Source organism: Blennius ocellaris (assembly GCF_963422515.1).
Source record: "Blennius ocellaris genome assembly, chromosome: 21".
Classification (NCBI taxonomy): Eukaryota; Metazoa; Chordata; class Actinopteri; order Blenniiformes; family Blenniidae; genus Blennius; species Blennius ocellaris.
The window spans coordinates 12,740,716-12,766,594 of record NC_137670.1 but is presented as its reverse complement, the minus strand read 5'-3'; the positions used below and the strand labels follow the sequence as shown (position 1 = coordinate 12,766,594).

At 44.1% G+C, this 25,879-nt stretch overlaps 2 protein-coding genes across 2 annotated transcripts; both read left to right on the top strand.

The window, feature by feature from the left end:
- Positions 1 to 1,279: 1,279 nt before the first annotated feature.
- Positions 1,280 to 9,300, top strand: cog7 (component of oligomeric golgi complex 7). Its single transcript, XM_080516600.1, has 17 exons — positions 1,280 to 1,687; positions 2,403 to 2,551; positions 2,795 to 2,911; positions 3,782 to 3,950; positions 4,069 to 4,151; positions 4,265 to 4,387; positions 4,477 to 4,675; positions 4,756 to 4,883; positions 5,646 to 5,800; positions 5,892 to 6,008; positions 6,124 to 6,189; positions 6,489 to 6,675; positions 6,786 to 6,926; positions 7,080 to 7,163; positions 7,626 to 7,740; positions 8,231 to 8,374; positions 8,501 to 9,300. The coding sequence occupies exons 1-17, from the start codon at positions 1,522 to 1,524 to the stop codon at positions 8,665 to 8,667; spliced, it is 2,310 nt and encodes a 769-aa protein (XP_080372726.1). The 5' UTR covers positions 1,280 to 1,521; the 3' UTR covers positions 8,668 to 9,300.
- Positions 9,301 to 11,492: 2,192 nt separating this feature from the next.
- Positions 11,493 to 24,345, top strand: LOC308145920 (ubiquitin carboxyl-terminal hydrolase 31-like; the record flags this gene model as incomplete). The annotated part of the gene is made up of 16 exons (XM_080517511.1): positions 11,493 to 12,029; positions 15,704 to 15,841; positions 15,958 to 16,046; positions 16,793 to 16,885; positions 17,126 to 17,261; positions 17,367 to 17,517; positions 17,761 to 17,941; positions 19,695 to 19,806; positions 19,993 to 20,087; positions 20,952 to 21,029; positions 21,193 to 21,322; positions 21,548 to 21,667; positions 22,002 to 22,227; positions 22,304 to 22,462; positions 22,555 to 22,707; positions 22,820 to 24,345. The coding sequence occupies 16 exons, from the start codon at positions 11,493 to 11,495 to the stop codon at positions 24,343 to 24,345; spliced, it is 3,924 nt and encodes a 1,307-aa protein (XP_080373637.1).
- Between the last annotated feature and the right edge of the window lie 1,534 nt (positions 24,346 to 25,879).

The window sequence follows — 25,879 nt, the reverse complement described above, 5'->3', positions numbered from 1 at the left end:
ACAAAAAACGCATAATTGAATCTCAAAATAAAGTCAAAGCCCACAGCTGTGTATGCTACAACATATTTAGTGAGATTACAGTTTGCTTAAATGTGTTTATGTAAAACCGAGGCACAAACAAAAACCAAGTAAAGACTATCCTGTACAGGCATTTCAGACAGGTGTAGACTTTGGCGTAGGTGAGAGCAACAGAAACAGTCGTGAGCGTGGAGGATTTCGCCATCGAAGTCAGACCAGTCCATGCAAAACACGCTGGACAAGATGTCGAGTTTAAACATCTCAATGATGGTAATGATGAGGGTCATGATGGGGCAGAAGGCCCAGGTGAACATCGCATAGATCCAGTAAGTGTGACTGATCCCGCCTCTGAAGGCGACCAGCATGAAGGTGACCAGAGACCGGATGATCTGAGCCACGTGCAGCCCACCTCGTCCAGACAAGAGGGTTGAAGAAGTCAACACCGCCTTGGACACTGTGTCTTTAACTCCAATAACTCCCATTTCTTCAAATTACTGTTTGGATTATGTCTTTCCAGAAAGCTGCAGGAGAGTAGCTGAGGTATGTTTCAATGTGCGCTATCCTCTGCTTTACTGCCTAGCTGCAGCTCCACTTTTTATGTAGTTTTTTATCGCCTTTATGGTTTGCATATTATTCACTGGATACATTTTGTGGTGATGGATGTCTGCAGTAGCAGATCGGTGACGATTACTTTAAGTCTGAGTGAATAACTGTGAAGCAAGGAGTTTTACAGGACTATTATGTATTAAAACCATTACTAAATGTCATTTTGCAAAAATGTATTAACAATAAGTGTGTTTCCAAGTAGCTCACCTGATTGAGCAAAGACTTTTTTTCAGGAGATCAGGGCCCCAGAGCGTCCCACCACATCCTGGAAATATGATAGATAAATACAAACGATGATGATCTTCTTCTTCTTCTTCTTCTTCTTCTTCTTCTTCTTCTTCTTCTTCTTCTTCTTCTTCTTCTTCTTCTTCTTCTTCTTCTTCTTCTTCTTCTTCTTCTTCTTCTTCTTCTTCTTCTTATTATTATTATTATTATTATTATTATTATTATTATATGAACTGCTGACCTATACAATGTCGTTTTATCAATATTGATAAATAAAATAAAAATAATTCAGTATTCCCTGCATAGTGGCGCTTTACCGAAGCGTTTTTTTTTTTCTTCTATCAGCGCGTGTTTCCGGGGAAGATAAATAATAGCGCACACGCGGAAGTTGTTGTCACTGTTTAGCTACTGCTAGCTTCAGACATTTAGAAGTCATGTTTTTTCTTTTCTCTCTTTGAATTCGTGGATAATAACAAACATAACTCTGGAGGAGGCCGTCGCATTGCTGGAACTATATTTAGTTGTCATGATAATTTCATTTTCGTGGGCAATTTATTTTATTTTCCTGTCCAAGCCTCTGTTTGGGAAACATTAGCTGCTAGCATGGCTCGATGACAGTGTAGCTGGATTTGGGTTTGGGGGGTTTTGGCTTTCACTGCTGAGACGCGCAGGATGGATTTCTCTAAATTCCTGGACGACGACTTCGACGTGAAGGACTGGGTGAACGGAGCCTTCAGGGTGGTGCAGAAGGAGGCTCCGGGGAAGGCGGACAAACATGCTGCGACTCTGGTCATGAAGCTGCAGCACTTCATCCAGGAGGTCAACAATGCCATCGAGGGTCAGTAAACATCAAGTTATCAAATTCACAGGACTGAGTGGGTTTTTATCTCTTTTGCATTGCATCTCTTGTATGCTGCAAAAGCGTGTTGGTGGTTGTCAAAAACTATGTGTATGGCCACGTCATTGTTATTGCATACATTAATACACATTTCTATTGGCTGGATAATCCCAAACAGCTTCCTAAAAACTACTCTTTACACTTACAAAGTGAGGTTCTGAATCCTGCAAATTCACATACATTGAAATAAAAGCTAATAAGTTTCTAAGACATGTTATAAATAATGTTGGAAGAGATATTAGTGAGCAGTACATATTGTGGATTCAGTAACACATCTGCGTCAGAGATCTGTTATTAATAAAAACTTGAAGAGTGTGTTCTGGACACAGTTTAGTGTGGTGAAGAGTTAGCGCTTTTTTAATAACTCCCACCTTGTTAAACAGGTTTGAATATTGTGATTGATAAACCTGCATAAACCTTTAGCAACTCAGTGCTATAGCATTCAGAAATCCAGATGTATTAAATGTGACCAAAGTGTCCGTGAGCTGTGATTCAAGTTTCTAATCATCAATTTTAAAGGTGTGAATTGAATCATTACATACTATCAGTATAACTAAAGCTTCTTGATATATTTAAAGTACAGTTTAGTTTAAAAATGCAGCAATTATCAACTTTGACCTTCCTACAATGACTGACTGTGTGTTGTTCTGTGAAGAGAGCAGCAATCAAGCCCTTCAAAATATGCCCCGAGTGCTGCGAGATGTGGAGGCTCTGAAACAGGAGGCCTCCTTCCTGAAGGAGCAGATGGTTCTGGTCAAAGAGGACATCAAGAAGTTTGAACAGGACACTGTGCAGTCCATGCAGGTCTGTGAGCATCTCCATCTCTTCTTTTTGAGTGTTTTTGTACGTTTAAATATTTGTTCTTCTTATCCATGTGTGTTGTACAAACAACCGAGATGCTGGTGTACAATAACCAAGACCAATATCATGTATTTAAAATCCCCCTGGGAGGAGGTTGGCCTCAGTCACAGCTGAGGGAGTGCATGCACGGTGCCACAAGGACGAGTCTCAGCTTTCAAGTCAATAATCTTGGATTGTGTTCATCAGGTCCTTGTGGAGATAGATCAAGTGAAGAGTAGAATGCAGCTGGCAGCAGAAGCTCTGCAGGAAGCAGACAAATGGAGCACGCTGAGTGCAGACATCGAGGAGACCTTCAAAACACAGGTATTGATAAATGACGTTGCAGCAAGACTTCCTGTTGTGCACTCATGTTATTGTTGGGCTTGTTGCTTAGTGATATTAAGCCTCAGTGGCTCATCCTGTTCCACGACTGAAACATTTCTGTAGAATGGCCTCAGCAGACCCGAACCTTTTCCTTGGTATTCTGGATTAGCTGAGTTACGCATGTCACCTCCTACCAATACCAGAGCCTCCACTTTCTTGGGATCTATGGAGCAGCAGTAGAGTCTGACGAGAATGTTATTACTACGTATTTCAACAACATAATGGTGAAATCCAAAGCCAAGTTGAAGCAGTAGACAATTAGTGAGCACACTAAACATTTCTCTCCACACGTCCAAGGATTTCTTTGAGCAGTTGACCATGAGACAACCCAGTTTCAGCCGACACAACACATCTAATATACCCGGGATTCGTCATACAAAACTGAGGAAATTTGATACAGGGTGCCTCTGTGTAAACACAGCCAGTACAAACATCATGATCCTGAATAGGAAACATGTCACACAACAGGCCCCTGAGGCGCCGTCAAAAATAGGAAAGTCACATTTTACACATTTGGTTTGTTTGACTGTTCTTATGATCTCATTACCTCTGTTAATTTATAATTCTATGTTTTAGGTCTTTTGTTGTGATTGTATTTTAATGTCTTAGTATTTAGTCGTGTATTTCTGTGCATCATTTCTTTTCATCCAAAACAAATCTATTCCTCTTGGGACAACTCAACATGGATATTGAACCTAAAAAAATCTTGTTGAGAGAGACTATCAAATCCTGAATTTATTATTAGTGGTTACTATTTTTTCATGATGTTGACAATAGTAATTATTTGGTGTTGTTTGTTTTTTAACCCAGGACCTTGCAGTGATTTCCTCCAAGCTGACCAGCATGCAGAACAGCCTGGCCATGCTGGTGGACACTCCAGACTACTCTGAAAAATGTGTTCACTTAGAGGCTCTGAAAAATAGACTGGAGGCCATGGCCAGCCCGCAAATCGTCGCCACTTTTAATTCCATGTCTACAGGTAGGAACCCTGGAGGAAAAGCCTCTGCTTTTTCATTTCGATTCTGTCTTCCATGTCGAATATGTTTGCTTCAGTTTGCTCTGAGCCCACGTACTTATTTGGATTTTCCTCTCTGCAGACCAAGCGAAGCTATTTGTGAAAGTCTTCACAGAGATCGACAGGATGCCTCAGCTTCTTGCATACTACTACAAGTGTCATAAAGTAAGCATCTGCGTCCGTTCCCCGACATTAAAAGACTGGATAAACAAACCCGTGCAAAGTTCTTGTAGACTTCAGGTATAAACAAACATTAATGTCTGTTTTGGCGTCACCAGGGACAGTTGGTGAGCATATGGCAGGATCTCGCTCAGAGTGAGCTCAGCCTGAATCAGCAGCTGGCTGAATTTTACGACACACTGCTCTCCTCGTATCACACTCAGCTGCAGTGGAGCAGCCAGGTGAGACACCCACAGGCATGGAAATAGACACAAGAGTTTCACTTCGGTGACTAGTTCCAACGCCAACTTGTTGTTTCTAATTGTGGCAGGTGTTTAAGAACCCGTACGAGGTGGTGACAGTGCTGCTGATCCAGACTCTCGGAGCCATGGTGCCATCGATACCGGTTTGCCTGAGCTCCTCCATGGAGCGTGCAGCCCAGGAACAGCGTCTGAACACTCTGCTGGAGCTGCATCAAACCGCGTCCACGTTCGGACACAACCTGGAGGCCGCCATGCTGCCACACCTGGGTCCGTACTCGCGTAAGGAATCGATGTAGGGGATGAAGAGGAGGGAGAGTCCTGTTCACGTGTTCTGTTTTTTTTAACAGGTGAGAACAACCTGCTGAAGGTGAACGAGCTGGTCTGCTCTCTCTACGATCCCTACAAATCCTATCAGCTGCAGTATGGAGAGCTGGAGGAAGGTCACCTCCTCATTCAGCTCAGTGCTGTTCCTCTGGTTAGAACACGCACGCACACACACACACACACACACACACACAGACACACAGACCACACACACAAAATGCTATACTGGTCTGAATATAAGGCAATTTTTTTTTCTTGGAAATCATTCTGGTGTGGGCGGTTGTATTCTATTCAGCTCATCTTATATTCAAGATCGTCTTGTGATCATCTCCAAGTTATTCCAAATTCTGCATTTCAGCAGCATCTGGCCTCAGAAACAATAAATCCCTGCCAGACTGAGCCAGTTGTACATCAGGTGTTTATGATGCACAGACTTGATGGCGGTGTTACTGACCAGCTGTTCAAAGGCTTTAAAATGCTGCATCTCAAATGCTTCGGCAGTGAGGATGGCGCGCTATGGGAGGAGCAAGAGGAACCGGAACATGAAGCCAATAATAGCTTAAGAGACACCAGCGAGGCAGGAGATCTGTATGAGGAATAGGCTGTGGACTCCAGACACTGTATTTAAGTCTATGCAATGAGGCGTCCCATTATAGGTATTAGAAACCGCCGTTTAATTCTTTCATGTTCAATTTTCAGGGATGTTGTTTCAGAAAAGGCGTTTCTTAAACCTTATAAAGAACGGCTCTTGTCTTCTATTCAGACCAATAATATTGTATTTATTTAAAAATGTTACCACAACTTTAATTTGTCTCCATTTCGCTTGTGATTTCCTTTTTTTTTTTCTCTCTCTCTTTCCTCTCATTTGTGCCATCTTTTGTTCTACACCCTCTGCCTCCTCTCGTATCTCCAGGAACACGGGGAGGTAATTGACTGTGTGGAAGAGTTGAGTCACTCTGTAGGAAAGTTGTTTGGGCTGGCCGGTGCAGCCGTGGATCGCTGTGTCAAACTGACTGATGGGCTTGCCGTGTGTGGCCTCCTCAGAGCCGTCAAAGCCCTCTTCACCAAGTAAAAAGAACCTTCCCCTCCCCATTTTCTGTCTTCTGGATAGAAACTGCTCACGTCGATTTGAGTGTAAATGATGCTCTGTTGGTCGTAGGTACGTGTCGGACTTCTCCACAACGCTCCAGTCGATCAGGAAGAAGTGTAAACTCGAAGAAATGCAAAGTTCCTCGGTTTTCCAAGAGGACTGGACGGCCTTTCAAAACTCAGTCAGGTTAATGCTTTCTGATTTGTGAAGGGATTTATTCATGTTGTAAATTATTGATAAAAAAAAAAAAATAATAATAATAATGCTGGGGTTTTTTCTATGTTGGTGTTGATCTCTGTAGGATCATTGCTACATGTGGGGAGTTACTCAGGCAGTGCGGAGCGTTTGAACAGCAGCTATCAAACAGGTGAGCGAAATGTCACATGCTGAATATTTTATACTGTTTATAGTCTAGAAACCATTCAGCTGCTATTCAAGTGACCTGCACAGTGTTTATAAGAGTACCTGTATGTTTACACTGTACATGCTGTATTATATACAGTATGCATAATGTATGTATCGTAAAACCATCATTTTCTTGTGTATAGTGTCTTTGATCTATGTTATTTATGTATTTTGTGATACAGTTGTTATTAGTCACTCCCCCTATTATTGATTGTTGTATTTAAAACTGCCTTCATCATCATCTTCCAACCCATCCTGTAGGATCCTGGGAACGGCTGGTAAATACCTGTCTGAGTCGTACAGTCCGCGCAGCCTGACGGGCATCCAGGAGGCCACGTCCACGGAGAGGAAGAGCGCCACCAAGAACCCGTGGCAGGAATACAACTACCTCCAGAGGGGCAACGTCGCCGAGTACAACAACCTCATGGAAGTGCTGTACTCGTTAAAGGTGCGCTCCGGGCCGAAGCGTTGACTCGTTCCGAAGGAAACCGTTGTAATTGGTTTCTCGGACGCCCCCTCGCGCTCCGCTCACGTCTCTCCTTTCCTTTCGTCTCGCAGGAAAAGGGCACAGGGAACTCCAGCTTGTTAGCCGAGCCCAGAGCCGCTCTGACCAGACTCAATCAGCAGGCCAACCAGCTGGCCTTCGACTCTGTCTTCCTGCAGATCAAACACCAGCTCTGCCTCGTCTCAAAGATGGAGGTGAGTACGTGTCGGGTTTCCACTCTATTTGATTTGAACCTCCGACAGATGAGATTTGAGTGCTGGGAGCTTTGGATCGCTTCTGTGGACGTGATCCTAAATCTCTGATGTTTTGTAACGATTAATCTCTGATCACATGCGGTTTGATTTCAGAATCAAGAGGGACCTGGTCTGGGAGAGAGCTACAGTGATGACCTGCCGAATTTCAGCCTGTCACCTCAGGAGTACATCACAAATGTGAGTCCGGTTGGACTTTAATGAAAGTGGTGGCATTTTAATGATTTAATGTTAATTAATTTCTGAGAACACTACATTTTGATCAGTGCGTTAAAAAAAAAAAAAAAAAAACTGGATTCATTTGACGAGATTGAGTGAAACTAATGAACTTTGTGTGCAGTTACGAGATTGTAATAGTAATTCTAGGAATTAGTCCTCAAAAAGTCAAGTTTATTGACATTTTATTTGATTGAAGCAAGTGCTACAAACGGCTAGAACCTGAAGAAACTCTCAAAGTTTATTTGAAAAAATATACATATATATAAAAGTATCAAAAGACTGTAACACAGCAGCAAAGATTAAAAACAACAGATATGAGCGACATAAAACCAGACATAAAGATAATGACTGTGCAATATAAGGAGTTCTTTGCAGTTCAAAAGGCACCACATATATCAACCTTCATGACTTTTCCTCTTGCAGATCGGCCAGTACCTGATGTCTCTGCCGCTCCACCTGGAGCCTTTCGTCACACAGGAGGATCCAGCGCTAGAGATGGCCTTGCATGCTGGGAAGCTGCCGTTCCCTCCAGAGCAAGGTCACTATCAGATCAGCGTCCAACTCGTGTCCGGTGCACGTTTTTCCACTGTGGACGAAACCGAGGAAACTCGCCCCTGTGTTCCTGTGCAGTGATTCAGATCTGCAACGCAAATAATTAACAGCAAATATTTATGCAGCGAGGCAAATATTCCCTTTTCATGCTTAATTATCTGCTCTTTAATTAAAACCAAAACTTGCCACATCTCTGCACGAACATGAAAATAAATTGGTCACAACTGAGACGTAGTCTCCAATTGTAGGTCAACAAGTAACGTCAGTTTTGACGGCTTCAATCCTTTCATGTGGCAACGGCTCACTGCAGGCAATACACTGTTTTTGTCCTCAATGCAATGAAATCCATATCTAATATTCTGCACTACTCAATTAACATATGTTAACAAACCACTCGATAAATATTATTGTCACCGACTGATAATGAGTGTAAATAGACAAAGTTTAAGGGATCTTTATCCTCTTTTTTTCCCCAGGTGACGACCTCCCTGAGCTGGACAACACTGCAGACTACTGGCTGGGCTCCATTGCTCGTGCGACCATGCAGACTTACAGCGACGCCATCCTGCTCATCCCCCAGCTCAGCCCACATTCCACTAAACAACTGGCCACGGATATTGGTAAGTTCATTCTGTCGAGACATACGACTGTGGATGTTACAAAGAGTGACGCATTGAACAGCATGTTGACGACAAGTTCCACTGGACGTTAGTTGGTGTTGACGAGTCTCGTTTCCGCCCCCTCAGACTACCTGAGCAATGTGATGGACGCCCTGGGCCTGCAGCCGTCACGCACCCTGCAGCACATCGTCACACTGCTGAGGGCGAAACCAGAAGAGTACAGGCAGACGGCCAAGCTGCTGCCTCGACGACTGTCCTCCACCATCGCTGCGCTCCGCTGCATCGACTACTAACGGCCTGGGAGAAGGAGAAGGACTCCCAGAACGGCACTGAACACCTTCTGTGCTGTAAACAAACAGGGGAATGTGATATCAATAGGAGCGGGTTTACATGTAAACGTTCCTCTTCTCTTGCTTTTGATGTATCTGACTTAGGGCTACAGCATATCGGGGCATTTCGGTCTACTTGAGGGGGTTACGGAAATGTTTGGAGGCTAAAATTCTGATAGTTTTGGCTTTTTTTTTTTTTTATTTAAATTTTTTTCTTTCTTTTTTTTGATATTATTGATCTGACTTCCATTGATGTCTCACCACAATGTCGATGCCTTCAACTCAAGCCAAATGGCTATGACTTCTCCTTTTTGATTTCTGCATTTATGAGGTAGGGCAGTGTCATAGCATTTATTGAAACATATGACCAATATATTTGATACACATACTAATAATAATTATTTGTGGCTATTAAATTATATGTAGTAATATTTCTGATACGAGCTTTATGGATTTTTGTTAACTGGGCTTCATTTTCAATATTTAATTTCATGATTAAAGGAGGTGACTGGTTTCTTTGTTGTTGTGGTATGGGATGGACTAATATGGCCGGTATTCCATATTTGTTCATGCATTATTGTGAAAATGTGTACATAAAACATTGACACCACCAGTGAATCATGTTGCGTTATTCATAAGTTCAGATGAGGCACTGACAGACTCTTTTCTTTGCAGAATCCCAGTGGAGAACTTGAAATTGTCTTATTATCACGAAGCGGCTTGTTTTACCGTTCTGCCTTTTGAACTGATGTCGAGTGTATTTTGCACCCTAGAATCATGAAAATGGGCATGTCTCGCACAGTTTACTGTCTGGGGGGATGCAAGAAGCGATGGAAGAGTGTCACATAAGGTAAGGTTCCAAAATAGGAAGAAAAAAAAACATGTTTAATGCTTTTGTCCTAAAATCACATATCGGATGCAGAAGTTCATTGATTTTAGCCTAAAAAAATAATCAAAAGTGTAGTTTGTGAGCATAAATATGCAAAAGATGTAACGTTCACTATGAAATCAACTAAATGTAATGCAAATGGTTCCAAAACACATACCTTATCATTTTCATTCATTGTCAATATAAGTTTCGTTTGGACTTGGGCGATGTGGAACTGGAACATTGTTGTATCACAAGTAGAAAGTAGGGCAACCCCTGGTCTGAACAGGCTGCCAGTCCATTACAACAATTACACCAGTGTGCCTTTTAGAGTTATTCATGGACTGTTGAAGAAAGTAGAGTATCTCCAAAGAAACCACTCACCGAAGTCCCACTAGAACCACTATATCTTGCCTTATTTCTTTCGAATGCTTTCTGCAGCATATATTTTCATTTAATATGAGCGTATTTTCCAACATTGATAAAACAAGTGCAGTTGATCATTGATTTTCAGTATAACATTAGTTTTTAATGTATTCAGGTACAAAGTAGACGGATGGACTTCTTGCTGTGATTAAGCACAATAGTGTAGTGTCATGTGATCCTAAATTCTTCCTTTAAAATATATATGTATATATATATATATATATATAATTTCAGATGATATATGTGAGAGAATGGCATTCAACATTAAAATTTCATTAAACTTGGTGTGAGATGGAGCTTTGAATTAAGTGTTTATTTTCTTGAGATGAAATATGCTTCCATTCATCTACGGGGGGGGACCCAAAACATAAAAAAAAAGGGCTGTTTGCATTTTCTACGAATGATGAGGATTCCACTGCTGTTTTGAGTCCATGCCGTCCACGAGCGCTGCCGGAGCTTCACGAGCCGTCCAGCAGTGGGGCCGGGACCGGGGCCGGAGCGTCACGTGCCGCTGTACCTGCTCTCCTCCAGCGTGCTCCGGCCTGACGTCAGCCGTCACCGCCCTGCCTGCAGTGGAGCCCACAGATGATGGAGACGGCAGCAGCGGCCTCCACAGCAACACCATCCGGCGGCGGAATCGCGGAAGACCGAGAGAAGGACTGAAGGAGGAGGCGGGAGGAGAGACGATACCAATTCAAAGATTCAACTTTCGGATGCGGGATACGGACACGGCCGCCTTTCACATCTGGCTCCGGAAGCGATGCCCCACAGCTGCCAAGCGGGAGGGAGCGGCGGGCTGAGCCGCTCCGCTCCGGGGGTTCCTCGCTGTGGCGGTTTCAGGGAGACGTCCACCGGGTAGACCCCCCCCCCACCCTCCACCCCTTCCTCCTCCTCCCTCCACCTCCACCTCCAGCAACCAACCAAGCCGCCAGATTTCAACGGATCAGACGCTCGGATGTGAAGAAATACCTTTTTAAAAGGGTGGAGCTGCGGTTTCTTTAATAAATAATGAGGAATCGCGCGCGTCCCGCTCGGAGGTGGATGCGATGTTGATGTTGACGTCTGCCTGATCGCGGCTCTTTGTTTTTGTACCGAACAATGACCCAGGTGATGTTATGTCACCGGACCGACAGGCGGGGAGGGTGATGGCCGCGGGCCGGTGCGGGACTGCCGCTGGGATCCACGCAAAGCGTCCTGACCGAGGCTCTCCGTGGAGGCTGTTTATGCAATCCGACGCAGTGTTGCAAGTGGGCTGATCTGATCGCTGCCTCCATACGATGTGTGATCCCCACAGCCGCCAGGCCTTTTCAAATTTTTTTTAATTGTTATTAATGTTTCTGAATGATAATGGTAAATAAATAAAAATGCCCGGGCCTCGAGTGAAAACAGCAGAAAGTGATGCTGTGCGGGAGGAATGAGGCGATGCTCTGAATTCTAGGAGGGAGTTTTCCAGTTTGTACCCAGCGGGGGGGAGAGAAGCAGACCAGGACCGATCATGTCGAAAGTTGTGAGCAACAAGGAGAAGAAATCCTTCAGCAAGAAGCTGTTCCGGAGGAGCTCGGTGCGCTCCGTGGGGAGCTTCATGAACAGAGTTCTCCGGACTCTGTCCACTCTCTCCCACTTCAGCACCGACGAGCAGGCCGCCGAGGACGAGAAGGACGACCAGACCCTGATCCCCAACACCACCGGGGGGTCGGTCCCGTCCGACGACAGCGACTGCGGGGGGTTCCCCTTCGGGGACAAGGTGCCGGGGGTCGCCGGGCTCAAGAACCACGGGAACACCTGCTTCATGAACGCCATCCTGCAGTGCCTGAGCAACACCGAGCTGTTCGCCGAGTACCTGGCCCTGGAGCAGTTCAAGGGGGCGGACGCCCCCGGGAACAACGACAAGGCCAAGTCCAACGGGGTGCTGGTGCAGAAGAAGGCGGCCAGCCAGCAGCAGGACTCCGGGGAGGTCACCGAGCAGCTGTCCGGCCTGGTTCGGGCTCTGTGGACCTTCGAGTACACGCCTCAGCACAGCAGGGACTTCAAGGTAGGGGGTGCATCATCATCATCATCATCATTATCATCGTCTTCATCATCACCACCAAGATTCATCAAAGCACAGGCTTTGAAATATTCACCAATTCCGGCCGTGAAGCTGTTGTATCACATTGTCCAAACTTCTGCACCCATCAGTCCAAAAGTGGCCAAAGGCAGGGTTCAGTCCGTACACGTCATTATAGACAGACAGCCAAACACGTTTACACCCGCAAGGATCACGCTAAATGTGTTTGGACTGTGGAGTTCATGAAGAAAACCCATGAACGCACAGGGACAACATGCAAAACTCCACACAGAAAGGCCTCCAACCCACAATAGTTTCTCAATGAGGAGAGGATACTCACCAACAAGGACGGTTGGAGACACAAACATGTGCAACAGAGTAACAGTAATTTCTATATTATTTGAGTAATAACACATTTCTCATCAATTCATCACCTTTTGCTAATGGCTACCCAGAAAATATGAATTCAATATCACAAACTTTGACTTGTCTGATTGTATATCGTGATCATTAGATGATTAATCGCCCTGTCCATTGTGCTCTGCTTAGAATACAGCAAACATTGAAGATCATTTCTGCTTTCGATCAAGGATTATTTTGCATACATGAGTTGGCACAGCTCCCAGTTTATGTAATGTTTGCAGTCACAATCAGCCGTCTTATAGCAGAGTGAAGCCTCATGAGACGGGCAAAGCCAGAGTCAGAGCTGATCAGCTGAGCTTTGAGTCCTGGAGCTGGGCTGTAATAATACTCTGATGTTCTTTTGTTTTTTTTAGTTATTTTTGCCCACTTCACTGTCTGTCCCACGCTTGTCATCTTTTGTTCTATCCTGCTTTCTCATCGTCTTACCTCTTAAACCTGTTCTGGAAACAGCCTGTCACAAACACAAAGGGAAGATTTTTTTTTCCATTTCTTTTTTTAAAAATCTCCAAAAGTTCAAAATACAAAACGGGCTTCACAGCCTATTCTTTATTCTTGATGGTGTTACTATTTCTGTCCATTTTTTTCTACCTTGGTTGCCAGCCAGAGTACAAACAGTCTGATTGGATATAGATTGTTCTCATCAGAGTGAGAGGCAACGGATGTGTTCAACTGCATAGGAAAAGTACAGACACTTAAATAAAGTTTCTTTTTTTGGGGGATGTGATTACTGATGCTGGTATCATGTCAAACGTTTGGAGAGCACGCAGTAGAAATGTTCCCAACAAGACTTGGATGGATGGAAAATACACCCATAATCAAGCTGTCCCTCTAAAGGTTAGGCAGAAATGTGTAATTTATCCTCCATCGTATGCGTCACAACTCTGAAGGCAGCTAATTGAGCTTCAGTGAGGCAAACTGCATCAGTGGTTAGTGAGCATTACAGCTCAGCATGCACATGTGACAGCTGTCTGAGACCACAATGTGAGCCCAAACTGCGAGAGCACTTAAACATCATTAGTGGAGACGACTACAATAAGGACAGAGAGGAATGATCTGCTGTGTCCCGGGATCCATTTTCTCCTCACAAGTGGCTGGTTTTGAGGAAAATGTTGTTGCAAATGGCCCGAAAGCTCAATCCATCCCGAGTTCCACAGATGATCGCGGGAGATAGTCGGAGTTTGTGGAAAGTGATACTTAATTTGACAGCGTGATTAATGGCACAAGCCCAAGTGATGGCGGAGGTCTGTAAATGACACGTGACTGGAGGATGCATGTCAGTTTTATTCACTAATTCAGGAAACATGTTTGTCTTTTAATACATACTGCTTTTTTTTGGAATTTATCCGATTTTTTTTTTTTTTCTGACTGAGTTGATTTGTGATTTATGGCTTTGTTTATTACTTAGGGCAAAAATCTTATAAAACCGTTTTATTTTCAATAGATTTAATAGAACGTACCAGTAAAAGTTTATTAAGCCACATTCTATTAAACAAACGACTGAAAAACAAGCAAAATCAAAACTAAACAGTCTATTAAATGACAGCGAATCTATAGAAGGCAACCAGCGGTTGGTCAAGAGGTTATGGGCCTGGAAGGTTGCTGGTTCAAATCCCGCTGTCGACAGGTCGTCACTTTGGCTCCCTGAGCAAGGCACTCAATCCACAGCAGCCCCAGTCACATCAGGGATTAAAACTTGTGCCAAATCAAAACATACAAGACGTATAATCCGTTGTGGCAACGAGCCAGAACATACCATAATCATGCAATGTTGATTTAGACTTATCGCAAGGCCTTATGGGAAAAAAAAACCAACAAAACAGTCTGCTATGAATTTAAGAACAGACTGACACTAATGTCCTGAAGATTCTTTGGTCTGTGAGTGAGGTTTTCTTGCCAAACAACATATTGACCCGGATGATCCTATTTGGTTCTTTATGCATTTTCTTTCTTTGCAGTACAAGTGACAATTTATCCATTTTCAAAGCGTCACCCAGTGCTTCGAGTAAATATGAATATTGAAGCTCCTTTGCGGCATTACACTGTGGGATAGTAAAACTCAATGTTTTACAGGAACCCAGTGAGATTTCATCCTTTTGTGACGTGTTTCATTATATGCAAATAGCATTTATTTCAAATGTTCTTAGTCAAGTGATTTTTTTTTGCAGTAATTATGTCATATGTTCTCTTAGTCGATCCGTCCTGACTCATATACATTTCTTACACTTTATGTTGAGCTCTGAAGCATTCATTTTCCTTGCATTTTGTATATGAGAAGCTGAAATGAGAGCACGGGTGGTTGGCTGATGACGAAAAGTGTCACTCAGCCTGCGACAAAAACTGACATATTATAATAAAAAAGTGACCCCGATGATACATTTGTAGGTATTTCTAACTGGAGATGGAGGGTTTGACACATATTGACACATGCGGAGAAACAAAAACAAACAAATTCCAGACATGTGTTTGTTTTGTTTGTGTGCTGACTGAACATGAACATATCACAGCTGCACTTGGAACTTCTGAGTTACATGTTAATTCTGAACTGATGACATTCAAATGGTGGCGGCTGCTTAAACAAATTACACATATTTGCTTCACAGTTTTTGCGTTTTCGCACGGAACTGTGTACTGCACTCGAGAACGATTTACCTTGCAGTCACAGTCATAGTTTATTGTGGATCTTTGTTCACCGAAAATAAACTGCACCTTCCTTCTTAGAAGCTATTTTTGTCCGGGCGTGCTATTTCAACATAGTTAATATTCACTTCCATAAACACGTGCTTTAAAAAAAAAAAAAATCTTTGTGGTCAAGCCACAGAGGGATTGTTGACCTTTTTCTTTTCTTTTTTTTTGCTGACACTGCTCATTTCAATTGAGGAGGATTGTCCCAAAGGAGAGGCCGAGGAGACACACATGCTCAGTCCCTTCATATACTTGACCTTGCGTGACCTTTGATAGCGGGTGTGTCGGGGTGACTTCACAGCTGCCGGCCCGAGTGGCTCGGTAGACGACACTTCCGTTGTCGTCCCCACCCCACCGGATCATCGGCGAGGTCAAGCTCCAGCCTCCGCCCTCGCTTTAAAAAAAAAAAGTCCTCCACGGTGCAGCACCCAGCCGCCGACCTTTAGGATTGTGCTGATCACTGGTCCTGGTCAAACGTGCTGAATATTTAATGATCCGGCGGCGTCGAGAGCAGAGGCGGCCGTCCGCTGAAACCCGGTTTGTTTCCTCTGCAGAATGTGGTGTCGAAGAGCGCTCTTCAGTTCAGGGGGAACTCCCAGCATGATGCACAGGAGTTTCTCCTCTGGCTGCTTGATAGAGTTCACGAAGACCTCAACCAAATCATCCACCCTGAAATCAGGCCCCCGAGGAAGGTAAACATCAACACGCTTTATCTTTGTTGCTGCCCTGCTGGTCAGTATTGCTGTGACTTTTAACGTCGGCTGTTGTTGTTTTGACGATTGCTTAATTACACTCCCTGATTTTCCAGCCTCCAGTTGAAGAAGAAACTGTTCCTGAAGGATCTCCACTACCAGCACCTGGATCTTTTGTACAGGAGCTGTTTCAGGCACAATACAGGTGAACTCATCCGTCACTTGCATTTATACATCGGTGTTTCTACGCATCCATTCATTTTCTATAACCAGTTGAGGGTCGCTGTGCACTGGAGCTAGCAGGTCGCCAGTCCACCACAGGGCAACCACAGAGACAGGCAAAGTCACCCCACACACACATTCAAACGAAAGGACAATATTTACATAAAGCCACACACCCTGTGGCCGTGGATCCACATGTGGCTCTCTAGAGCCTCTAGTGGCTCCCTAATGTTTTCACACAATGTTAACCTCAACCCTAACAACCTGCCAGTAATATCATAATTCTGGCCTTTTTTAAAAACTATTTTATTACATTACTATCAAGGTAATACATTATTGGCTTTATTACATTGAAAATGGCCCAAATTATCACGTTATTGGTTGCTATATATGTAATTCAGATCTGACTTATAATATCTTATTTCTCTCGGTTATAAATGTCCTAAAAAGGTCAAATAGCTAAAATGGCTCGAACTGCTGAAGTTGCTATTTGGCTAAAACCATGAACAAATATGAAAAGGGTAGAAGAAACACAATGGCAAAAAAAACAGATATTTCATTAAAACTATGTAGATGTATAAATAGTGTTATGCCCATTTTATGATTATGTTCTTTTCCCAGTGTATTATAAAAGGTTTATTTGTCAGCAGATCTTCTGAGAGTCAGAGAAACTATGGAGGAGATTGATGTGTATTGACAGAAATAAAAGAAAGTGTTCTATTTTTCCAGGTCCTCGCTGACTTGCCCTCACTGCCAGAAACAGAGCAACACCTTCGATCCTTTCCTCTGCATCTCACTGCCAATTCCAGTACCTCACACACGGTAAGGTGACTCTGCAGTTCGTTCAGGAGTAAAACAATAGCCAACGATCCTCAAAAAAAAAAAATGAAGTCCTTGTTTCCAAAAATGCAACAAGATGAAACCCGGTTTGAACCGAGTTGCACAAAGAACGTCAAACTCATCCAGACAAACACAGAGGCAAAATGTGACAAGAGGAAGCTAAAATTAGACGCCCCGGCCTGTCTCTGAAGTCCAGCCGTTTTCTATCCCTCTGTTTGACAGGCCTCTGTACGTGACGGTGGTGTACCAAGGAAAGTGTTCCCACTGTATGAGAGTCGGGGTGGCGGTGCCGCTCTCCGGCACTGTGTCCAGGCTGAGACAAGCTGTGGCCCAAGAGACCAAAATCCCTACCCAGCAGGTGCCGCCTCTTCTTAAAAACCACTACTGTACCTACAATGTGTGTTTTTCTAATGTCCTGTGGTATTTACTGTGCTTGCGATGGCCTCTTCAACCTGTCTTGCAGATCGTCCTGACTGAAATGTACTACGATGGCTTTCATCGCTCCTTCTGCGACGACGACGACGACCTCGAGATCATTCAGGAGAGCGACTCCATTTTCGCCTTCGAGACACCTGAGCTCTTCAGACCGGATCAGATCCGCTCCAAGCGAGGCGGTACAACATCCTGCTTATTTCCCCTGAAATCACTTTAGCTTTTTGTCTTGTTCGAGTGAGAAGAGTTGAGATTCGATTAGAAACGGACTAATATTGGAGAAGAGCCATTTACAGGAAGTGGCAACCCACACTGGCCAACAAGCAGATCGGCTGGATCCTTTAAATGCGTCGTTTGACTGCATGTGGTTTTTATATATTTTTTTTTTTAACCTTTTTTTTTTTGGGCGGGGTTGTTCTTTTCAGGGAGTCCACATGCTAATCTCAACCAGAACAACCTGAAGTATGGCGCCGATCACAACAGGATATCCACCCAAATACAAGAACCGACGACGCCGCCGTCGAGTCCCAATAAGAACAGTGGACAAGCCGAGAAGATCGTCCTGCTGGTGTGCAACAGGGCCTGCGCTGGGCAGCAGGGACGCAGGTACGTCCATGCAGTCGTGTCCAACCCTGCTCCTCGGGAGCTGCATGTTTTTTCTGCTTTGTCTCTGTTTGAAAACACATGATTTTATCATGAACATCTGCAGAAAGCCAGAAAGTTCCAGTCCAGGGTGGAGTTGCCACGGTGGCACTGAGGGGCAAATAATCCAATCCAATCTACCCCCCCCCCGGTTTTAAAATGACTTTTGCCCCCTCAAAAGTCATTAGTAAAACTTTCCCCCCAACATGGTATTATAGAAGTCAACCCTAATTCATTAGAATAGGAAGTGTTGGATTGGAATGGTTGTGTCCTTAATTATACTTGAGGGCCATTTCTGAGTTTTTCACTTAAAAAAAAAAAGACTAATGTCCTTGTTTTGCAGCACTTAAGCTGTCTGGTCATTTGTTTTTGCTTTTCTTATGCAGCGAAGAAAACCAAGTAATCAAGCTTATATTAATGCTGACAGTAGAAGATTTAGAAGTCATACGCACTCAAATTAAACTGACAAAAACAAAAGATTAAGAAAAAATTGCACTAATTGAACATGACAAATTTTTTTTCTTCACATTATTGACTAATTATGAGACATTTAAAACAGTAGCAGCTTCTTAATTCTCTTTCTCCTGGTTTTATCCTTTTCTTTTTCTTTTTTTTTAATTCCAATGTGTTTATTTGAATTCCCAGAACAAAAAACCTACAAGAACCAGAATCAGTTTCGTAGCGCAAGTGAGAACAAACCTATTTCGAATGACAATCGTTAATAATTTAGAAAACAATGGAAGAAACAAGGCTGCAGTGAACAATGGAAATGTTTTAGACCTAATCATAATAAATTGAATAAAATAACCACAAGTTAGCTTTTAATGCCTTAACAAAAGTACTATTTAGTGTTGCAATTACTGTAAGAGATTACTCAGCAATGTCTGGCATGTTAAAACCTCGATTCGTAATTCGTAATGTTTATGAAGCGCCTCAATATATATATATATGATCTTTTTCAGTTTAATAATGTATGGAGAAAATCCTTCATCCAAAAGAAAATGTGAAGCGGTAATTGGAGATTTCCATTTTAATAAAATTGTCTTTTTAGCAGAAGAGAGCATATTTTATTGAATCCCTTGTGGGTCAGTGTCATTTATCATTTTTATTTATTCATCATATTGCTGGGGGGGGGGTTTAATGGAGTTCCTCAGGGACCCCCCGATCTAACCTGATTTTCACCGCCACAATAACAGGGTCAAAAATACAATAAAGGCCACTTTGTGACAAGACAGGGATGAAGAGAAATTTGCCTATAAATCTGGATATTGATCCAGTAATGTTTGCCCAGGAGAAATACATCATTGAACCACACCAGAACATGGATGTGAAGTGTGTCCGGTGTTTGATTCTGCTCTGGATAGTTCCATGTTTTGCACAAATAGAGGATCTATGTACCTGTCCAGTGCATCTTCACAGTCCTCAAGTATGCCCAACATGTACTTCTTTAAAAGTTGGTGGGAAGGCATAGTTTGCTTTTATTCTGGCTGACATTGTAGCTTTTAAATTGTTTCCAGATCTTCAGGGGCATTTTTACAATAGAATTATTCACACCTGTGCCCATTTTTCTTCATCTGGCCCCTGCGTGTTTTAGATAAAACACATCTAGAACACGCAGCGCTGTGCCCCCATGGATTCAAGATAATTGCATTAATGAACAGCAGTGTGTATGGAATTCAATCATGTCTATAAATGTATTGAAATGTTCTCACTGCAGGTTTGGGAATCCATTTATCTTATATTTGGAAAGGACAGTGACATGGGATGTCCTGCAAAAGGAGATATTGGAGAAGATGAGACATCTTTTGCGCCCGGGAGTCTTTGTGCAGGTACACATGCTTATCAATGTTTATATGTGGGATGTTTAGACCTTTTTTCTTTCTTTGTTGTGGTATTCTTCTTAATTATTGCATCATTCTGTACTGAAGGATGCTTATTAGATAACTTTTGGGGAAAAAAAAAAGATCTTATCAGCCCCATATTAATAACAATAATTTTTGTGTGTTACTGTTCAGGTGGGACCCTTCACACTGCGTGTGGTCGGAGTGGTTGGCATCACTTACCTCTTGCCTCAGGAGGAGCAACCCCTTTGCCATCCTTCTGTGGAAAGGTAATATCACCTTTCACCACGAGGGGGCAGCGATACATTGAAATGTTACATAAATCCTGTTCAATTCACATGGGGGGGGCTGTGACGTGTCTGCCAGCATGTCTCCTCTTGTGTTTATGTCAAAATACTGTCTGACGTTTGTAGATTTTACCCTTTGCTGACTCTGTTGTTGTGGCATTATTATAAAGTTATGGATTTTAATAGAAAGAAAACAAACTAGTTCCAGTGTGTCAGGTGCCAGTGCCAGTTTTCAGGCATGAAATCATGGATAAAATCCGACGATGCGGAGCAAAGCTATATTCTTGCACAATCACAAAGTTATCCAAATGAAAATAAATGAAAAATAGTTGTATTAAATATAATAGAGATAAGTTTAAACATTAAGTCCATGAAAACTGAGATTACCTTGAGTTCCATTTTAATAGTAAAAATATATAATGCTGGCAGACAGCATAAAGAGTCATCACGTTGTCCAGTTAACGCAGAATAGGCTACAGATATTTGCGTTAACAAGACACTGCTCTCTTTTGATCAGTGTGTATAAACCAGGTTAAACATCAAGCAATGACACAGATCATGTTTTAATCTGTACCATAGTTTTGAGTGAAAATTTAATTATTTTCTACATTATAAAAACTAAAACCCCCCAAAATAGTAATCTTCTTTCACTCTGGATTGCTACACCTCTGACAGTTGGCTTTTTCAGTGTGAATGGGTTACATACAGTTTGCTCAAACCCTCACTAAATCATAGTTTTGGTTCCGTTGCCACTCTGAAAATAGATTTTTCCACATATAATAATTACCCCCCCGGGTCTGACGTTTAACATTAATTACTATGCGTATCTATTCTCATTTCTAACAGAGCGTTCAAATCCTGCGGGCCTGGTGGGCCACCTCATGTCAAAATCGTCGTGGAGTGGGACAAGGAGACGAAAGATTAGTAAGTCTAATAACGCAAACAGGCCCCCTTCATTAAGCTCGGGGCAGATGTGCGACGTGTCACGTCTCCTCTTACAGCGGCGTGTTTTATCGCACGACATACGTGACTGGCTTTTGAAGTTCTGTGTGATCCCTCTGTGACTTGTGCCGCGCTACGCCCACAGTCTGTTCAAAAGAACCGAGGATGAATACATCCCGGATGCCGAGAGCGTGAGGCAAGCGAAGGAGCAGCATCTGCAGCCTCAGACCTGTTCGCTCGCCCAGTGCTTTCAGCTCTACACGAAAGAGGAACAGGTAGGCCGAGGCTGGGATCACCTCGCCTACACACATGGCTAAAATATTAGGATTATTAAAAAAAATGTCTGTGTTGGGTTTTACTATGACTCTCAACCAATGACTGTTATGATGCAGGTTATCAAATGTCTTCACCAAAAAAACACAGAAAATAGCAAATTGAAATGATGTCCAGGGTCAAAACGACCGTATATTTAATTAACGCTTTCTTTATGTTGAATGCAGCTTGAGCCTGATGATGCATGGCGATGCCCACATTGTAAGCAGCTGCAGCAGGGCAGCATCAAACTGAGCCTGTGGACGCTACCAGACATCCTCATACTTCACCTGAAACGCTTCAGACAGGTACACACTCTGACAATCCGTTTCATGGGAATATTAGCCCCCCAAAAATGCTTGGTGTGGTAAAGTGGAGTAGTGGTTTGCATGTTTTGAGTGTTTTTGTTTCCTCCCACAGTCCAAAAACATGCATTTGAGACTAAATTGCCCATAGGTATGTGAGTGACTATGTGTGTGTGTGTCACTTCACTTATAGTTAGTTGGGTTATGGTTAGTTATCTCAAACTGCCCCCCCAAAAAAAAGCTTTTTTTTGGTTTTGGATAAAATAATTTGTTTGATTAAAAAGAAAATGAGTGTGCTTTTTTTTCCACTTGTGAATGGAATCGGCCTCCACGTCAGGACGGGGATCGCCGGATGAAGATGCAGAACATGGTGAAGTTCCCGCTGACGGGCATGGACATGGCGCCTCACATGGTGAAAAGAAGCCAGAGCAGCTGGAGTCTCCCGTCCCACTGGTCGCCATGGAGACGGCCTTACGGGATGGGCCGCGATCCGGAGGACTACCTTTACGACCTGTACGCAGTGTGCAACCATCACGGGACCATGCAGGGCGGACACTACACAGGTGGGCACCGCGCGCCGTTACTCACACCGACGTCTGTCTGAGATGACTCAAGCCTGGTGTGGCTTTGTGTCCGCAGCTCACTGCAAGAACTCCATTGACGGGCAGTGGTACATCTTTGATGATAGCGACGTGCATCCCATATCTGAAGATGACGTCTGCAAGCAGACTGCTTACATCTTGTTTTATCAGAGGCGTGCAACGATCCCTTCGTGGTCTGCCAACAGTTCAGTGGGAGGTAATTTGTAAAATCAGCTTGTGCGGTCTCTTTTATTAAAAGACTAAATGTTCTGTATGGGAATCATTACGCCCGTCTCTTTGAAACTTCAGGCTCCACGAGTTCCTCTCTGTGTGAGCACTGGATCAGTCGGCTGATGGGGAGCCGTCCTCCCAGTCAGGCTTCGTCTGGCTCCTCCAGACGCACCTCGCTGGCTTCGCTCTCCGAATCTGCTGAGTTTGCGGGTGAACGGAGCGAGGACGATGGTGAAGAGCGCCCACCGAATTACACACACTGCCCCTCTCACTTTGTTGCTTGTTGCTTTTAAATTGGCACACGTGTAACATTTTTTTCTTTCTTCTTCTTTCCGCTGTGTAGGCTTATCGAGTCGACAGGCTGTGAGGGGCATGCAAAGGCAAACGTTCTCTTCGAGATCTTCCATTGCCAGCCCGCTGGTGCTGAGTGAAAATGGCACCAAACCGTCTTGGTCCCACTCCGCTAAGCTCCAGCTCCGTTCCAACTCTCCTTCCCGCTTCTCCCTGGAGTCCCACTCCTCCTCCCCGACGCTGGAGAGGATTGGAGAGGTGGTGGATAACAAGCTGTCAGCCTCGTGCTTCACTGGGTCACCTAAGCCTGACCGGCTGTCGGGGGGCAAACTCGGTGCAGCCGCTCTGGATAGCAACGCCGGCGGTAAGAGGCTGCTGGAGCAGGTGCACTCTAAAGCCGTGGCTCAGGCTGAGCAGAGGAGCTCCGGCCAGGCAGGGGATAACAACAATGCTGGTACTGCTGCTGAACAGGTCAGTCCTCGACACGCCGCCTCCGCAAAGGAGCTGAAGCAGAGAAACGGGGCTGCGGATGGTGCGAAAAGGACCTCTGCCAAAACCGGGATAGAGAGCGAGAGGAGTCCTAAAAAGCGTCCTGCCACCACCTCGACATCATCCAGCTCTCTCTCTCCGGCATCTCCAGCCGTGGACAAGTCGCCGTCTCGAACGCAGACCAAGAGCGCACCGTCAGCATCTAATCCGAAGGACAAAAGTGACGGTCCGTCTAAAACTAGCAAAGGCGGTTCTTCAAGAACTGCAACCCCCTCTAAGAAAGGGACTTCCCAGACCCCGGAGGCTTTGCATCCCGACTCTGCCCAGCAGAGGAAGAGCGCTTCTCCAGGATCTCAGAGCTCGCACCCTCCGAGGAGGACGTCACCTCGAGCAGGGGGTGAGAAAACCCCGGCCTCGGGAAGGACTAAAGCGGCAGAGAGGAGCACGAGCCGTGACTCCTCGCGGGCCAGTGTGCCGTCGGAGAGGAAGGTCAGTCATGGAGGTCCTTCCTCCAGGCTGAGTGCGGCCAGCAAGCCGGCCCGGGCCGTGGAGGACCGGGTAGTAGGCCGGAGCACAAGCAGTAGCTCCTCCATGACCAGTCTCCGATCCTCAAGCGTGGGCGTTTCCTCTTCGAGCTCGGCCCCGCCATCAAAGGGCCCTCGAAGGAACAGTAAGACCGAGGATAAAGGTTTGTCCTTCTTTAAAACTGCTCTGAGGCCGAAAGAGACTCGTAAACCAAGCGAAAGCGGGAAAACAGCTGGAGGAGACGCCAAAGGAAGTCCAGACGACGGTGGCGGGGATGCAGTTAGGGAAGCAACCCCTCACGGAGTGAGCAAAAAGACCCAGAATGCTGCCTCAGAGGCCCAGACTAATGTGACCACAGCCAAAGACAAGGAGTCCTCTAAAGGATCCGGTGCAGCGAAACATTCACTCCTGCCATCGACAAAATCCAAGCTCTCTGGAGCAGAAACAACCACCCAGTCTTCTGCCAGTGCAAAGGACCCTTCAAAGAAAGAGCCTGCTAAAAAGACAATACAGTCTCGGAAGATTCCCATTAATTCTACACAAACTAGCCAGAGATCCAAGTGATGCTACTTTTAGGGCCTGACAAAAATCTTTAATGCAGCTCCTAAGATGTTGGGTTTTTTTTTTGTTTTTTTTAACCATCAAATCAGGCCGAATGTCTGTCAAACAACTTTAAAGCACCTGTAGCTTTTCAGTGATTACTGAATACCAGCTGCCATCGCGGACGCCCACTGTCCGCATTGTTAAATACTTATTTAGGAATGGGTTTTAACAAAGCACTTTGTATGGATTGCATTGAGGAATATTATACTGTCTTGTAAATAAGCATGGACATGTATTGACATTATTGCCTTGTTCTGTGTGTAGCATCGCCAGGAGACAAGCGTCTTAGTGGGAGGTGAAAATAAACATCACTTTGCACAAGATGGGAAGAAACTTTTGAAATACATCAAACTTGGACTTACTCAGTCACCAAAGGAAGTTTACTGGTAATTTTTAACATGCTGATGCAGTGAGTTATTTTCCAATCTTTATGTACAGCTCTCCCTCACTATCGAGAGCCATATGTCAACAACAAACATCAGTGCCTCAGATAATCATAGAGAGTATTTAATCTAAATTGTATAACTGCAGGTGTTCGTAAATTTGTAACTCAATTTTAATATTTATTAAGCACTGAAAATGTAATTTCAAGTAAAACACAGTTACGCCTATTTACCCTGAACAGCTGTTTACATATTCTCTTTGAAGTAGTAACTCTGCAACGGCCTTTGAGGAGTATTTTTTTTTGTCCGGCGAAAAAAATCTGACCGTCACTGAGAGAGATGAGCAGGAATGAAGCATGTGTCGTTGGTGTTAAACGTCTGAAGTCCTTTCTTTGCTACAGTTTTGTATTGTTTATGTTTTATTTACCAGTAACGGCGTGTTTGTTAGCCCTCAGACAACCCTCCTCCTCCTCCTCCTCCTCCCCCCCCGCCACCGCCTCTGCCCTCCAGCTACTGATGCCAACACTTAGTGCCCATGCGCCTCATGGGGAATCGACCTCTTCAGACTGCCAGACATCTCCAAACATTCCTCTCAGATGAACACAGGGTTACTGTAAAAAAAAAAACAAAAAAAAAAAGAAAAGAGAACCATTATAAACACACAGAAACATGAAGACGTTTCCCGACGGGACAGCTGGGGCGCCTCCGTCGAAACACCATACATGTACATAGGGCATTATGGTGCGTTTGAGTCTCTCCCGTCCTCCGTCTTCACGTCACAGCTTGTGCTCATCTTTAGCTCACGTCACAGAGTAGATCCACATGAATCCGCACTGACAGACTGAGAAAAAGAGATCACCGTCCTTGAAGTATATGACAGTTGTTGCATGATAAATTGCTTATGCATGCACTTAACTATGCAAGCAGACTCTTGCTAATGCCCACACTGAGTATGTAGAAGTGCTACTCTTGGATGTTTATTTATTGTATTATTATTTTTTTTCCAAATGCCAGCATCGGAGAGCATGTCAAGGCATCCTTTATTAAAGCTTTGTTTGCACATTTCTTCAGAGTAATATATACATTTTTGTATGAATGATACGTATTGCTTC